This window comes from Mustela erminea, chromosome 2, assembly GCF_009829155.1.
Source record: "Mustela erminea isolate mMusErm1 chromosome 2, mMusErm1.Pri, whole genome shotgun sequence".
Classification (NCBI taxonomy): Eukaryota; Metazoa; Chordata; class Mammalia; order Carnivora; family Mustelidae; genus Mustela; species Mustela erminea.
In genome coordinates, this window is record NC_045615.1 from 74,582,100 (window position 1) to 74,599,110 (window position 17,011).

The 17,011-nt window shown below is 37.5% G+C and overlaps 1 protein-coding gene across 5 annotated transcripts in view; it reads left to right on the forward strand.

Moving 5' to 3' along the window:
• Positions 1 to 17,011, forward strand: part of NDST3 (N-deacetylase and N-sulfotransferase 3) — a 175,973-nt gene that overhangs the window by 61,522 nt on the left and 97,440 nt on the right. For all 5 annotated transcript variants that reach the window (XM_032333268.1, XM_032333273.1, XM_032333269.1 and 2 more), the window contains exon 4: positions 1,580 to 1,734. In XM_032333268.1, the coding sequence (XP_032189159.1) occupies positions 1,580 to 1,734 (155 nt within the window). The remainder of the gene's footprint in view (positions 1 to 1,579; positions 1,735 to 17,011) is intronic.

The window sequence follows — 17,011 nt, forward strand, 5'->3', positions numbered from 1 at the left end:
ACAATTCAAATGTGATGGTGGAAGCTACAAATAAACTGAAAACTTCTAACTCTAAAGGCTCTCCTTGTTCCACTACATTTTGGTAACATGAATGTGTGATGAAGAGGAAAAAATTAGGGAACTATAATAGATTAAATTTAAAGGTGCTCTTCATATATAAGGAAAAAAAGTTTCTTCGTATCAGCTGAGTATTTAACCATATAAAAGTGAAATTAAAGTCTGTCCTTGTTGAAGAATTATGTCATTCCACTCATTCTACATTACTAATCCTTGTTGTCCCTATATAAATGAGGACTGTGCAGCCTCGTGCTATGCCTTTATCTTTGGTAAGTCCCTTTCACCGCCCAGTAAATCAAAGGATCTGATTCTTTTCCTTCCAGTGGGCTCTGCTTTCCTTCCCTGGGAAAAATGAAGAGAAGAGCAGTAGTGGCAGGCACTGCTGCTGGGCCAGGAGAGCAGTCTGCCCTCCCTCTTTAGCCCACAGGGCACTATTGAAACCAGTCATATCAGAAAAATGAAATTTTTGAAAATACAAGAGAGCATTTTCTCCACATAGAGGGAACATCATTGGAAGAACCTACTATTCTATATCCTAGCAGCTTGTTAGATTCAGTGTTGTGGCTGAAATTTAAGTGTGGTTGTGTAATTTTGTGGAGATTAATATCATCTTATGATACACCTGGATAGTAGTGAGGCAACCTCTGCGGCTCTCATTCCAGGCTCTGGTAAAGAAACCGAGGGAGTCCTATCCCCCTCCAGTTAAAATTGAGGAATTTCTCACCCATTCACCTAAACTGCAGGGAAAACAGAGGAAATAAAATGTGCCCGAATAGGAAAAAACAAAAGAACGACAACAGGAGTTGTCATTGACAACAGGAAACAAGAGTTTCTTGACAGAAAGTCTGCTTCTAGAACTTGAGAGAAAGGACAATCATGAGAAACCTGAGTACCGTCAAGGAGCAGCGTGACTTGTTTACTCTGACTTTACCACATCTCAGCCTCTTTCCTTCACTTTCATCCTTTCTCCTTTCTTCCGTTCAATTTTCTCTAATCTCCCAAAAAACAATTCCTACATTTCCTTTTTCCTCCTTATTTATGCCTTAGTTTTCACTAACTACTGAGTAGCTTCTTCTCAGAGCTAATGAGGAACCCAAATAAACTATGGAATTACTTTATTGTGACTTTGGTGTCCCAACCCATGCCAGAATGACCTACTGCTGGAGCTCTGCCACTCATTTCTTTATACACATTCTCTTGATTCCATTTCCTACTTATCCCCCCATTCTCTCTAAACTACAGATTATACAGACACTGGACGAGTTCTAATGTCCTTGGGAATGGTTGCGTATTTCCATTTTGCAGTAATTCTATACCCATGGCTCATGTTGAAAATTTTTTAAAAGAGTTTTGTCACAGTCTCTGGCTGTTCTCTGAGGAACGGGTTTTTCTTTGTTACATTTCATGTTTAAAGCCTTCTGTGTATCAAAGAAAGTATAAATGGAGTCTTCTAAATACATACATGGGTGTGATGGGCAATCGTTGTAACTGGAATTAACTGAACAATCCTTTTCCCCTGAAGGAACTGAAGAGGAAGATGAAGGAGATGACCATCTTCTGGGGTCTGTGGATGAGTTTTGGTGGTTTCCTCATATGTGGAGCCATATGCAACCTCACCTCTTCCATAATGAGTCATCTTTGGTGGAGCAGATGATTCTCAACAAAAAATTTGCTTTAGTAAGTAACTCACTTTGAATATTACATTGAACTGTAGTGTACACTGGCATTAGAAAAACTTGGTATTGGAACCTTTCAAGGATGTGACTTTTGAATTTGTATTGGATCCTCAATACTATGCCTAAGGCGTTGAGGGTCTAATTTAAGAAAAATTTCACAAGGGTGGAGTTAGGATGGTGAAAAGTAGGGGTTCCTAGGTTTGTCTGGTCCCTCGAATTAATACAGCTGGATCATTATCAAATCATTCTGAATACCTGCAAAATCAACTGGAGACATCTGAGAAAAGAAATGCTGCAGTCGTATGAGTAGAAATGTGACCACTTCATGGAAGATAGGAGGTGCAGAGACTTGAATATGGGGCTTTACATCTGACGATATGGCGGAGGGGAGGGAGGGTACTTAAGGAGGCTACCGTAAGGTATGGTAAGCAGCGGAGCACAAAAGCAAAACTTTTAGGATCTGCTACAGTGGGGGATGTCCTGGGCATAAAGGTGCTCAGGTGGGGAAGCGGGCTGGAATCCTGGTCTGACAGCATGGTCTCAGGAACCCTGGGGTCACCGGAAGAATGAGGGTGCCTGGGTCCTGCAGAGTTCCCAGGCACAGGAGTGGGGAAGCAACTGAGAACAGTGAGTCTAGATGCAAGCTCTCTGATCAGTGTTGCCATAAACTGCAAACCACTGTGCAGTCATGTGACCACTTTCCTAGCAGCAGTCCAGCAAAAGGCAGATGCGTGCCAAGACCCCTCCCTCCCCGGGAGGAACAGCACAGGTCCACACTACAGGAGTCTATAAAATTTAGAGTTTTGAAACTCAGTCATGTGCCTGAGATAAAAATGCTCGGTCACAGGCTGGGTGAACAGAGTTGAGACAGAGACCAGGGAGAGAAGAGTGATTGATTGCTTTTCTGTGAGGGCTCAGTGAAAGGGGGGTTGCAAATTTTCAGCTCCCGGGCTAGAGAGCTGGACACTGCCATATTCATTCTACCCATCCGTGCTGAAAGCCCTCAGGTAACAAAACAGGGTCATAGTGGAATTTGGAGCTGCTTACAGTCCAGCCTCCTGGCAACAGAGGCACATGTGCAAGACGGCACGTGCACCTGAGAATCAGTGCAACAGGCCCCGCCCCCAGAAGACCAGCAGGAACAACCGGCTCACACAGGTTACTGATCATAGAGGGCTGCAAAACTTCAGCTCTTGGGGAAAACAGTATATAGCATTTGTTGTTGTTTTTCAATTCTTTAGTCTTTCAGTGTTATTTTTCAGTTATTATTTTTTCAATTCATTTTTTTATTCTTTTTAATTTTTATTTTTATATATGTGTTACATATATTTGTTTCCTTTCATTGTACTTTATTTTATTTTTGTATATATATATATAACTTCTTCTTTCTTTCTTATTTTGGGATCTCATTTCTTTTAACAAGCAGACCAAATCACACCCTAGTTCTTTACTTTGTTATGTTTCCTGTTTTTCTTTTCTTGTTTTGTTTTGTTTTCTCCTATTGTTGTTATCGGATTTTTTTTTCTCTGTCTTATATTCTTTTCTGGAAAAAATGATGAGATGGAGAAATTCACCCCCCCCCCCAAAATAGAACACGTGGTAGTGCTCACTGCAAGGAATTTAATCAATATGGATATAAGTAAAATGTCTGAACTTGAGTTTTAAAAAATGAATATAAAGATACTGGTTGGACTTGAAAAATGCAGAGAAGATTCTAGAGAATCCTTTACTGTAGAAATAAAAGAACTAAAATCCAGTCAGGCCAAAATTAAACATGCTATTATCGAGATGCAGTCCCAAATGGAGTATATAAACCAAGGAAGAATGAGGCAGAAGAGCAAGTCAATGATATAGAAGATAAAATGATGGAAACGAAGAAAGCTGAAAAGAAGAAAGAAAAGTACTGGATCACAAAGGGAGACTTAGAGAACCCAAGTGATCCCATAAAGTGAAACAGTACCTAGGTAGTAGGGGTCCCAGAAGAGGAGGAGCAGAAGAGAAGAGTGGAAGGTTATAGCAGCAATGTCCACAATAGCCAAAATATGGAAAGAGCCAAGATGTCCATTGACAGATGAATGATCAAAGAAGAGGTGGTATACATATCACTTCTTCACAGACACACACACGCACACACACACACACACACACGCGCACACACACACACTGAAATATTACTCAGACCATCAAAAAGAATGAGATCTTGCCATTTCTAGTGACATGGATGGAGCTACAGAGTATTATGCTAAGCAAAATAAATCAGGGGAAGACAAATACTATGATTTCACTCATGTGGCATCTAAGAAGCAAAACAGAGGGGAAAGGAAGGGAAAATAAAATAAGATGGAAATAAAAAGGGAGGTAAACCCTAAGGGATGCTGAACTCTAGGAAACAAACTGAGGGTTGTTGGAGGGGAGGTGGGTGGAGGAAGGAATGGCTGAGTAATGGGCATTAAGGAGGGCACTTGATTTCATGAGCACTGGGTGTTGTATGCAACTGATGAATCACTAAACTCTATCCCTCAAAGTAAGAATACAGTTTATGTTAACTAAATTGGGTTTAAATAAAGAATTTAAAAAATTTTTTTAAAGAGAAACTTCATAAGACACTCACAAGACTTAACCTACATGACAGTTTAGTCAGAACCCATAAGACATGGCTCCCTATCCAGAAGGAGATTTTTGTTATACCAGGAAGGCAAAATATGCACATAAAACAATCCTCCAACAAAATGAGATATTCCATGACCTAGTGCCAAACTGTACAGATGTAAAACCCCACCGTTCAGATAAATAAGTGTCACTGGGAGTGGTCAGGAAAATGCACTTACGGCAATGGGATTTAGATATACCTGAAATAAGGATAAGATGTACATGTCAGGAAGAACTGAAGTGTGGTGAGGATGAGGAGACCATAATGTGGGGATTAGGTAATGAAGATTCAAGCCACAGAGGCAATGGAAATGAGAAGAAAATCGTTTAAACACACATGTTATAGTGATGGGACATTCATGTGATTCATACACTTTTTTTTTTTTTTTAATTTTCATACACTGTTTTATACTGAAGGGTTTCTGATTCCTGACAGGGAAATTTATAGTAAAAGTTCTAATAAGTACAGTTTTCAAGAAAATGTGCATGTAGTCAGCAGGGATGGTATATGGTGATCAACAGGCCCATACAGTATTTGTATTTCTATGAAAAATAGTAACGGGCACAGAAACACATGGGAGAACTCGAGACAGGCAATTGTCTATTTACCCAGCATTCTCCCACCCTGGGTGGGGAGTGCCTTGGGGCAGGAACTATATTTTGTTCATCACAGGATGGCAGTTCCTATATCATGAAGGTACTCTGTAAGTATTCGAAGCATAAATGATCAAGGCAACAGAAATTACCACTCAAACAAGATTTGAGGGGCACTTGGGTGGATCAGTTGTTTAAGCATCTGCCTGCAGCTCAGGCCATGATTCCAGGGTCCCGGGATCAAGTCCCATGTTCAGCTACCCCCTAGCGGGGTATTTGCCTCTCTTTCTCCCTCTGTCCCTCCCCCTTGCTCATGCTCTCTGTCTCCCTTTCTCTCTCTCTCCCTCTCTCTCTAATAAATGAATAAAATATTTTCAAAAAGATTTGAAATGTAATATATCTTATTTGTTATAGCCTTTTATCTTATTTGCAAACCACAAGGTTGATATTACAATGTTCATAAATTATAATGTGAATAATTCTAAACCCACCAAATCGTGTTTCTAAGCAAATCCTACTAATAGTAGACTTATCCCAGTATGCAAAATGAACTAAAATACACAGCTGTGGTTAATTTAAGTATGACTTTGAAAAACTCTAAAATACCATTGCTCCCTTGATAAACAGAAAATGTTTTACCAGAGATTTAAAGTCCTGACCCCATAACTAGAAATGATTGATTTGAAATATGACTCCTCAATTTTGAGGTTTCCCCACATATATGCCTTTCCCAACATTATCGTCCTTAAGCATCATAGCTCCCAGTATTTTATGTTCTTAGACTGTATAGTTCTATTTATCACACAACTATCCCTAACATATTTCACCCTAAAATGGTATAAGAGATTGCAGTTGTCAATCTGTGGAAACAAGAGCAAGGATTATGTCTCCCTAGGCTGGCCACTTGGCCGTATAACTGTTGGCTTTTTGGTTACTCAGTGTTTCAGAGTACTGGACTCACTTACCACAGAGTGGTATTCCGTATAAACTTCCAAAGCCAAGATGTTTGGGGAATCAATCTACACGTCACCTTACTTAAATGTGTACAAGAAAAGGTTAGAATTTAAAGAATGTGCTTTTTTCTTGAGGATATAGAAGACCAAACACTTTATGGATAGCACTGGGAGCCCATACTTGTCTTTCAACTTCAGGGACTGCCCAAAATAGATATGCGGCTTCAAGTGCACCATGGCCATGCATTGACATTTTGTCAAGAAGATGAGAACAGTGTCCTCCGTACCAGTCTTGTGAAAATGTTCTGATAGAATTTTCAAACTCTTGTGAGATGGAGAGCCTCCTTTTCCCTCCACAGAATAGAAACAGAAATGGTAAACAGCACATAAGAGTATGTAAATGTCTCAATTTCTAACAGAGAGCACTAAACACAGCAAACATTAATTTTGTCATCTTCAGAAGCCTAAGACTTGCTGATATAAGCAATATTAATCAGCAAGAAAGGATATGAACAAGAAAATTACTTTGTATTTTCTTCTTTAATCTGTGAAGAAAAGAATTTGTGAAAGAAGAAAATACATAAATAGAATGAAAGAACGTACTAATAAGAAATTTAAAACTGGTAACTGAGCAGTTAGGTTTTTGTTGTTTGCTGTTGCTTTTGTTTGCTTTCAAAAGAAAATAGTTTTTCAAGGCAGACTTGATGAATGACATAACATTCATTGCTATCTATATTCCTCTGCCATTAAGAAAGTATCTAGATAATAGGTATTCTATTATTACCTGAATGAATGAATCAATGAATATTATGTTTGTACTTAAAACAAGTGTAAATTCTTGAAAGTACACATAGCAAGAACAGACATGCACAGGAATTATACACATTTTTTAAGAATTCTCAACTAAAAAGCATCGTGAATTAAAAGAATAACTCAGAAGTGAAATTTGGTCATTCTCATTCCTCACTCAAGTGCCAGGCAAAGGACATTTTCTTTGAAATATCCTTCCTAACTACAGGTTGACAACCCAAATTATGGTCCTCGAGGCATAGAGAACAGTCATGGAGGGTCTTCAGAAATAAGGCAAAATGTGTTCTTTAATGTTAATCAAATATAGGATCCATGGATTTCTTTTTGTCAGGAAAGGACAGATAAGAAAAAAAGACTAAACCCAGGACCAGTCCCTTCCAGCCATAACCACACGAAAGAGAATACGCATGTAAAGTAATTGCAAACAGTGATTAGCACCTAACAAACAGAAGATGACGGTTGTTGTTTTTATCATCATTCATATTCAGTATCAGAAAATTGCCCTCTTCAATTTTTGCCTAGGCTTCTCAGGTGTTTAGGGTGACAGGTAGGAGACACAAAATCCTCAAGGTTAAAAGCTTATTCTGTATTGCAATGACATTTGGTTCATGTGAATTCTACACATTTTCTAAACAAATGTTAACTCTTTCGCTTCTCATTAAGGCATTATGGTTACAAAGCAGCTTTGCTGCTAAATGTAAAGAGGTAAGGAGAAAAGGGTTTTAGTTTTTTATATAGTGTTATTCCCTTTTATTCTTATAACAACCTTGAATTGTAGGTATGTTTATTCTCACTTTATAGATAAGGAAACTAAAAATCGGAGAAATACAGTGACTCACTCAGGATTATAAAGCTCAGTAGGGGTAGAATTAAGCCCAGAAATCTAGGTCTTCTAAAATTGTATGAATTGTGACACACCCTCTCCCCCCAGGCTTTCTCACTAGCCTGTCAACCCAACTCAAAGGAGAAGGTCTAGGTTTCACTTCTGCCTGGTAATCCAAAGGCATGTTTGGTAATTCTGAAAACACAAGAGAAACCGAGAACTACAGGTTGGTCTCCTAAGGCATCTTTCCCTGAGGTTCCCTAAGATGGGCAGTTTCTGGAATGTTGGGAAAGGAAACAAACAACTAAATCTGAGGAACTTTCCACAAGAATAAGTATCTCTTATCACAGATAGAGAGGCTACTTTAATTCAGTGGAAACTATTCTGGAGGAAATTTTGCATCAACGATCAACTCACTAGATGAAATAGGCAAAAGCTTAACCCCATACTAATAATAGCACGCGTCTAAATTAGGCAACATCCTGCTTTCTCCACCAGCTTGGATGCTCTGAATTTTAACATGAGCAGGAGCGTTTCTCCCAGTTAAGGAAATGAAAGAACACAGAAAGAACCAAAGTGTTGCTCTAGGAGCAACTGGGCATTCAAACAAGATCGGAGCTCACAGATGAAATTCAGCATTCAAATAAGTGATTGACTTAGAAAACATTTAAAGTATGTTTTCAAGTAAGAGAATCTGAGACTATGACATAAAACTCTTTTGTTTGAGCATTCTCTATCACCATCTATACAGCCAAACACCTGTTATTTTCATTGAGTATTAGCAAATGCATCTGATCTATTATCCTTTTTCACAATGTGGCCACTTCTGTCTCACAAGAGAATTTGATGTCCATTTTAATTTAGCTTTGAAAGCTCTGCCTAATAGCTTATTATGGAAGGTCAAGTAAATCCTTTAAGCAAACTTGCATTTGATGGTTACAGCCACCAGGAAATACAGCTTTAAAGGCTAATTAGAAAATATTTTTAGTTATCAAATATGAGCTAATTCAGGTATTAAAATGAAATGTTAACAAGGGTGGGTTTTTTTGAAAGGTACCATATCTGAAGCAAGAATTAATTATAACATTTGTTAATGACCTACAACACAGTTTGAAATATCTATTGTACAGCTTTTAAAATTGGACAAAATTCCATTCAGTAAGTAAATAACATTGCAGTTAAGCCTCAAAAAATCATCAAGAAATATACGCTCAATTGAAGAATTAGATCTAACATTTTTGGTAAATTATGGTGGCTTAATTTTAATGAAAAAATAATTAGTAGAAATTTTTACCGTAGAACTCACTGCCAATATCAGATAATACTTAACACGGTTACAGACAATATTATTAAAATTAGTAGTAGTAGAACAATGTTTCTGATCCTGAAAACATAAAATCTTGCCAAGGATTGTACTTTTTTACTGCATTATCATTATTCCTTCAAATAGTGTCCTTTGGCCCCCTTCTTTTCCAAGTTCAGCAGAACTGCTAATTCACATTAGCTGAAATGTCTATTGTCAAGTGAGCAACTTTTTAGATTAGTGAGCACATTAACTTTTCTAATATGGAAATAAAGATTATAGTATCAAAATGTAATTTAAAATATATTGAAAGACTTGCTGGCTTAAGGAATATATGATAATCTTTTAATTAGTTTGCTTGCCAGCTGGAGAATGAATGAATTCCATCATCTTCACTTCAGTGAAGCACCTTATAAAAAAGACACATTAGATCTTTATTTTATTGATATTGAAAACAAAGCACAATTCTAGTGGTCCTAATAGAAAGAGAGTTCAAGTCAAGATAGAAAAGTCTACCCTGAGCTGGTAAACCACTTCTGAGTTATCCAAGTAGTGCAGTTTAAAAAAGACATTAGCCATTATTCAGGGCACAATGACTAATAAGGTGAAGCCTATAATTTACTTCATAAAAACAATGGCTGAAGGAACTTGGTAAGGAGAAGAGACAAGAGGAGACCAAAGGATATATTATCAAGACTGATATTCAATATAAAAGTACTAGTGTGGCCATGCCAGTGATTCCAATATTGAAATGTGTCAGTGCTACTACCCTTACCCCCGCTACCACCTCAGACCCTACCCCAGGATGTCTCAAAGCTCCCAAATGCTCAGCAACTAACAAAGCCTGGCTCCGAGTGGCCAGCATCCATCTCCAGCTCTACATTTAGCAGCAGTTTTGAGTGATCAGTTGCATAGAATGCTGACTGGTAAATATTTTGAATATTACCCCTTGAATATAATCAATTGTATGATTTACAATGAGTGTTACTCAGAAGGTAAACTCTAGAAGAAGGAAGACAATCCCTCACATTTGAGTAGAGTTGTTCTGCTAAGCTAGGTAGTTGTGTATACAGAATAGTGACTGACACCTAGTAGGTCCTCAATGTTTGGTAGATGAAAATATAAATAAATATTCTTCTGGATCTTAAGATTTTATCATTACTGTTTAAAAATGTAGGTTTTATTATTATTTGAGTATGGTGAGATCATCAGATCAGGAGAGGACTGCCATTGGAAAGAGAGCTTGACACTCTCAGTTCCCAAAGAGAAGAGAGCACACCACACCATCCAGGAAACCATGGGGTAGCACTAAAGTCAGACAAGAAACAGAGTAGGGGGTAGGCAAGAGCATTTAGTGTGGTTTCTACAGGAGAGGCAAGACAAAGCAGGGTAAACAGGTTTAGGACTGGCTGGTTGGATGACAATTTCAGCAATCACAGTTGTAAAGGGATTCTTTCTAATTGTGCCATATCTGACGCAGAGGTGATGAAGCCACTCAGCTTATGAAGGAAGTGGTTGATGGGTACTAAGGAGGGCACTGATTGCATGGTGCCCTCGGTGTTACACGCAATGAATCATGGAGCACTACATCAAAGACTAATGATGTGTTATATGGTGACTAACATAACACAATTTAAAAAAAAAAAGAAGAAGGAGGAGGAAGTGGTTGAGAGGAGGGAGCCTGAACTGGTTGCTTTGTGCTTGAAGAACATGCTCTTGGGTAGGTGTTTAATTATCTCCAGGAACTGGACAGCCATGGGAGAGGCAGTCTTTGCAGGGTCAGGAAGGTCTCAGATGTCAAAGTATCAGAAATATAGAGAATAAAGAGACATGATTAATACCGCTACATATGCTTCTGTCTAAGTTATGGATCTTGAAGCAGTCCATAGGTTTTCAGATCCCTTCATCATCCCAGTTGCCATATTTGTACAACTTCAAACTTGTCATTCTGCCTCCCAATATATGTTGCCCTAATCTGACCATTATTAGAACAGAAAACAGCAAAATAATTTTTCCCTTCATGTACACTTTAAAGTTTTTTTTTAATTTATTTGACAGACAGAGATCACAAGTAGGCAGAGAGGCAGGCAGGGAGAAAGAAAGAGAGGGAAGGAGATGAGCAGAGAGCCTGATGTGGGGCTCGATCCCAGGGCTTCAGGATCATGACCTGAGCCAAAGGCAAAGGCTTTAACCCACTAAGCCACCCAGGCCCCCCCATGTACACTTTATATCTATTTATGTAGCCAAAGACCACATTTTTTTAAACCATCACATAACATCTGTGTCTACCAGACCTTCTGTCCATGAGCTATTTAGTAAGCCTTCAGGTATTTGTTTTTGTCCGATAGATTTTGTTAACTAAATGCTACCTTTGAGATTAAAACTGTCCCTTTAACATTTCCTATTTGTTATGTGTTCAGTATTTCAGTCTATCAACGTTCTTGTAAAGGCTGATTCTTTATTTAACATGCATTACATCTTCCCTAGCTTTGTGTCATACATATATCTTGCAAGTATATTGTGTCAGTATGACTTCCACATCTTCATCGTTATTGATCAAGTTGAACAGGCTCAGAAGAACACATCTTAAGTTAATTAAAAATCTACAAATTGGTTTTTTTAATTACTTTAACATGTGCTCTTCTGAACCTCGAAAATATTGAAATACTTTACAATTTAGTTCATCGTGTCTTTCATCTAAGCTTACGTATTTACCATCATATGTATTTTGAAAAGCTGTTCCCTTTGATAGGGAAAGTAGAATCAGAAGAGATACTGGACATTTCTGCTTTTTACCCAGATCATCAAAGTACTTCAGCCTTCCCCTCTCCTACTGTGAACATGGAATAATATTACTTATGTATCTTTTGCTGATTAGAATTACTTTTAATTAGTAATTTATGGAAAAAAACTCACTTTGAACTTTAGCCTCCTTCACATTTTTTTTAACCTTTTTTGTTTATTTTGTTTTGTTAATTGTTTTCATCCTTTGTTATGTGTACTTCCTTTCATTTCACGTACCTGTTTTAAACCCTTGTGTGTGTGAGGGCCCTGGCATAGTTAGTTTCTTTAGACAATCGCTAATAATATTGACCCTTCACTATGTGGCTGGAGCTCTTAATTAATAATCTTATTTTTTCTCTTATTAATCATATTTAATCCTGCCCCTGCTGATGTTCTCTCTCTCTCAAGTGAATAAATAAAAAGTCTTAAAAAAAATTTAATCCTCATGACAGCCCTACTGATGTCATCTCCATTTTATAGAAAACAAACCTGATATTTGAAGAGGTTTAGTAATTCCTCCAAACCACACAGCTAAGCAACAGATCTGGCACTTGAATTAAGATGTTTCTGACTCTTAATCACTATGTTAAATAGATGTTTTCTGCCTTGTTTTGAATAATTATAATTCTCCGAAAAGAATGACATTTTTTTAAAGAAGCTATCCTTCTTTAGTTGTACTCCTTTAGTTTATTTCTGGCCATCAATTATTTTTTATTAAAATAATTAATAATTATTAATTATTAAAATAAAAATAAAATAAATTATTTCACCTTTTCTCATCAGAGTGTTTTAGAATCTGCTTTCCTAAATTGAAATTTCATATCTAATTACAAGAATTACATATTTTAAGCATTTTGAACTCCACGGTGACACTGTCATCTCCTTCCCAGAGTTCTGTCACTTCCACATAGACTGTAGAGTCACCGAATATTAGAGTGGGAGTGTTGAGGATGGAGAAAAGCAGAGAGACTAGAGGGAAGTAGACAAATTGGATTACTATGAAAGTGATTAAGGAAGAGGAAATAAAGACAGGCTTTAACTAAACCGACAGCAGTGAGAATACAAAGGAGAGCAATGTGAAAACTATTTCTGAAATAGAATCAATAGGGCTTCTTATTTGGATGATGAGGAAGCAAAAGGTAATAACAGGTCAAAACTAATATCAAGGTTTGAGCCTCCCAATTTTCTATGTACGCATACTTATTTAAAGTATGCAAGTATGACCTGCTGCTTTTCCTTAGAAACTCTGGATTTCACCTACATGAAGATACTGGCCCCTGTCCATTCCCATAGTGGCACAGCATTTTTTTTCTCATTTGGATACATCATTACACTTTTGAAAGTGGTTTTGATTACCTCAGGATCTTAGTCCTTTTCTTTGCAAATGCCTTTCCAGATTACTTTTTTCTATTCTATAGGAAGACTTCATGCTCCCGAACAAGCTGGAGAATGTGGAAAACTACTCTTTTCGATTCCTTTCCTTTTTTTTTTTTTCCCCTCTAAAAAAAAATCTACATTGCCTCTCCAGTGCATATAGGGTGATTTAAACTGGTTTTGTAAAAAGAAAGATAAATTTAGTATATGTCCTACATGAAAATAGTCCCTCAGTGCCCAAATTTATTTGGACACAAAATGAACTCAAAGCCTTTATGAATTCTCCAAGAAATTCTTAGTGGTGGGCTGGAGTCAGATGTGGGGATGGAGCCGGGGAAAGGTTTATTTCCAGATCCATGCATGCTGCTACTAAATTTTGACTGCTCCTTCCTTCTTGAGTGTCTTACATTTAGTTAAAATGGAAGGCGCACTTGTTTTGCGAGAGGTGATTATAAACACGGCAGGGATGATGATACTGACGGCAAAAGAAGAAATGACAGTCAAGTCCGCTCAAATGCTAATCTTGCACCTGCTTGGCATTTTCCTATCTCCCACTCCATGTCCACAGTCATTCAACAATTTCTGTGAGTTCTTTCTTTGCACCATATCCTGCTCCATTTGGATACTTTCTATTACCACTCCACTTTCACATTTCTCACCCTGTACCTTGGTCATTGCAGCAACATCCAAACTAACCTTCTTAATTCTCCATTTTTCCCTTTAATTTGTGCTCAGATCAAATTTGAAATTTGAAATTCTATGATTCTGTTCCTGCATGAAACAGGACCTTGCATTTCAATTAGAAAGTTTCTAGAACCCAGATGAAATGTAGGAAGAGAAACTTGAGCCTCCAGGTATTTGCCAGACACTGTGCTTAGTGCTTTTCATGTGTCCTCAGTTAATATCCTCCCAACCACTTGCGAGGCTGACCAGCTCCATATTGTAAGTGCAGAAAATAAGGCTTGGGGCACTTATATAATCTTCCTTAATTCGCACAGTCAGTAAAAAGCTGAGAAAGGATTTGACCCCAGGGCTATCAAGCTCTAAAGCCCAAAAAGTCAGATTTTAATATTCTGAATTTTTTAAAAATAACTCTCTAGGGAAGTAATAAGATTCTGATTATAAGGTTTTGGTAACGGCAGTCAAATATCAGTATCAATGGCATGGCTTATGCTATTACCAAAACCTTATAATGAGAATTACTTCTCACCATGTTTTTCTTTTAAATAGCTTTTCATGTAATTTATGTAATTTCCTGTGTTTGTGCAGCCAGCACCACAAGTGTTAACCATCCTGGTGGCTATTTTAAATACCAGAGGGTAAGCAGTAGTTACAACAAAGAGCAATACCAACTTTTCTCTTCTTTCTAGAATATTAAACTTAAATTAAAATTGGTACAATGCAGACTTAAAGATTCCGACTGTAATCAATCCTGTGGATTTTCGGAAAGATTTAATGTGCTTGCAAGTACCTTGGGAATGTAAGCCTGTCTCTGAATTATTTATAGCTTTATTACCTTTCAAGGACCCCATGGATCCACATAAGGCTCATCACTTCATACTCCAGAAAGCTGGACTGAACTAAACCCTCCCAATTCCTCTACTGTGTCTCCAGATAATTTTATTTTTGTTTATTTTGCTATAGCATTAAAAAAATTCATAAATTCATTTTTTATATTTCTACAAACTCCTTCACGTGTTTACTTGAAGAAATGCCAGCAATTGAAAAAAAATGAGCCTAGCCTATGCAAGGTACAAGTGTTTACATCATTCTTTTGAGTACTCTTACAAAAGTACACCCGTTAGTGGTGTGTTTACTTATGAAGCACTCAACAATGATATGACGACACTTCAAAAATTCTGAAGGGAACTTGAAGAGAGGAAAACAGCATGCTCTGTTAAATAGAAACTTACTTGAAATGAATTACATAATTATTAGGGACGACTAGAAGAAAATCTGTCAGTCTCCCTTGGATAATCCCTTCTTAGAGGGTACCAGGGAAAATGAAGATTAAATTTCAGTATTGGTACTGAATCACTAACTTAACTTTCATTACTGGAATTTCTTAATGCATTGGGTATACTAAATTTCATTTAAGTTTTTCAAATAACTAAGCTGTTAACTTGGAGTAGCACTTGAAGGGGGCTATGTATTGTCAAGATGGGTTTTTACTGATATTGTTACTACAGCCTTATCAAATTTATGGTTTGCTGGGTGTATTTTTACCTCCCACTTTATACCTAGTATCAATTATTTTTTCCAGAAAAAAAAATACATACTTTTTTGTGAAACTCTCTCTAGATAAGATGATTCTGATATTGTATCTACTTTAAGGAATGTCTACTCGTAAATAAGAATTCTCAGGGCACCTGGGTGGCTCAGTCTGTTGAACATTTGCCTTTGCCTCAGGTCATGATCCCAAGGTTTGGGATCAAGCCCCACATGGGGCTTCTTGATAAGCGGGGATCCTGCTTCTCTCTCTCCCACTGCCACTCCCTGTGCTTGTGCATTATCTCTCTCTTTCTCTCTGTCAAATAAATAAGTGAAATTTTTTTAAAAAGAAGAAGAATTCTGAAGAGTTTTTTTTTTTTTTTTAAGATTTTCTTTTATTTGAGAGAGAGAGAGCATGAGAATGGGGAGCGTCAGAGGGAGAAGCAGATTCCCCACTAAGCAGGGAGCCGGATGTGGAACTCGATCCAGAGACTCCAGGATCATGACCTGAGCTCAAGGCAGTCACTTAACCAACTGAACCAGTCAGGCGCCCCAAAGAGTTTGTTGAAGGGTAGAAGTGATGCAGAAGGATTCTTAGTTTACCATTGTTCCTTGTCCTTTTGTTTTTTAAAACACAAAGAGAATAATGTTAATAAAATGAAAGGAAATTACACAGTAATTGACCAATAATGTTGTTTATATTATATCTGTCATTCTCTACAACTCTTTATAAATAATTTTATTACCCCTACTTGGCAAGCAAAGGAAGTGAGCTTAGTGAGACCTGCCCAAAGTCCCACAATGTATGAAGGGTAGCACTGAGATTGAGCCCAGGACTCCTACATCTGTGCTTTCTCCATGATACTATGCTCTCCCTATCCCTGAGACTCTTGGTTGACACCATTGTCATGGATTTGGGTATCTTTAGATATGGGAAGAATAAGATTGTTTTCTCACTACATAGTTGATGAAACACTATATATTCTTTTCCAGAGCTGAGTAACTTCAGAGTAGTAAGGTCATACTTCTCTTTTAGGAGTTACAAAAATGTCATTCTATTTCACAAAATTTCGTTATTACCATCTTTAACACTTTAATCCAAAGACTCCTGTTACTGTAGCACGCTTCTTTTAAATCCAAACTATGAGACAAAGAAATCACCTTCCTGGGGTTTCTGAACCCATAAGAAAATCACCAATCGGGGAAGTTCACCTAGGCCTTGGTGCCCAGAGTTTTTATTGGGGCACGATTGATTGAATCACTGGTCATGGGATTGAACTCAACGTCTAGGTCTCCTCCACTCCCTGGAAGTCAGGCCGATATCACCTGGCTCAAAGCCCTTCCTCTCTAATTTCATGGGTGGCCCTTTTGGCATGGCCAAACCACATTCTGAGTCATCTTGTTAGCATGACTCAGATATGGTCTCAGGGGCCCACCATCAATAACAAAGACATTCCTATCGCTCTAAAAATCTGAGGATTTCAGGCTTATCTCCCAGGAACCAGGGATGATGAATACCAGCCAAACTCTTTATTATATAATAGCTGCTGACAGAGGATGAATTTAAACTCTTAAACCAAATGTATTAAAAACAACATGATCATCACAGCAGAGTTTTCACATACCAACCAGCAAACAGAAATTTATATGATGAATTAAATATTACCATGTTAAAAAAAAAAAACAAAGAAATAAATCTACTGGTCAAATCTATAAATATTAACCAAATTTGTGTTAATGTGCCAATTACATTTTAGGAGATTATTACTTCCCTAAA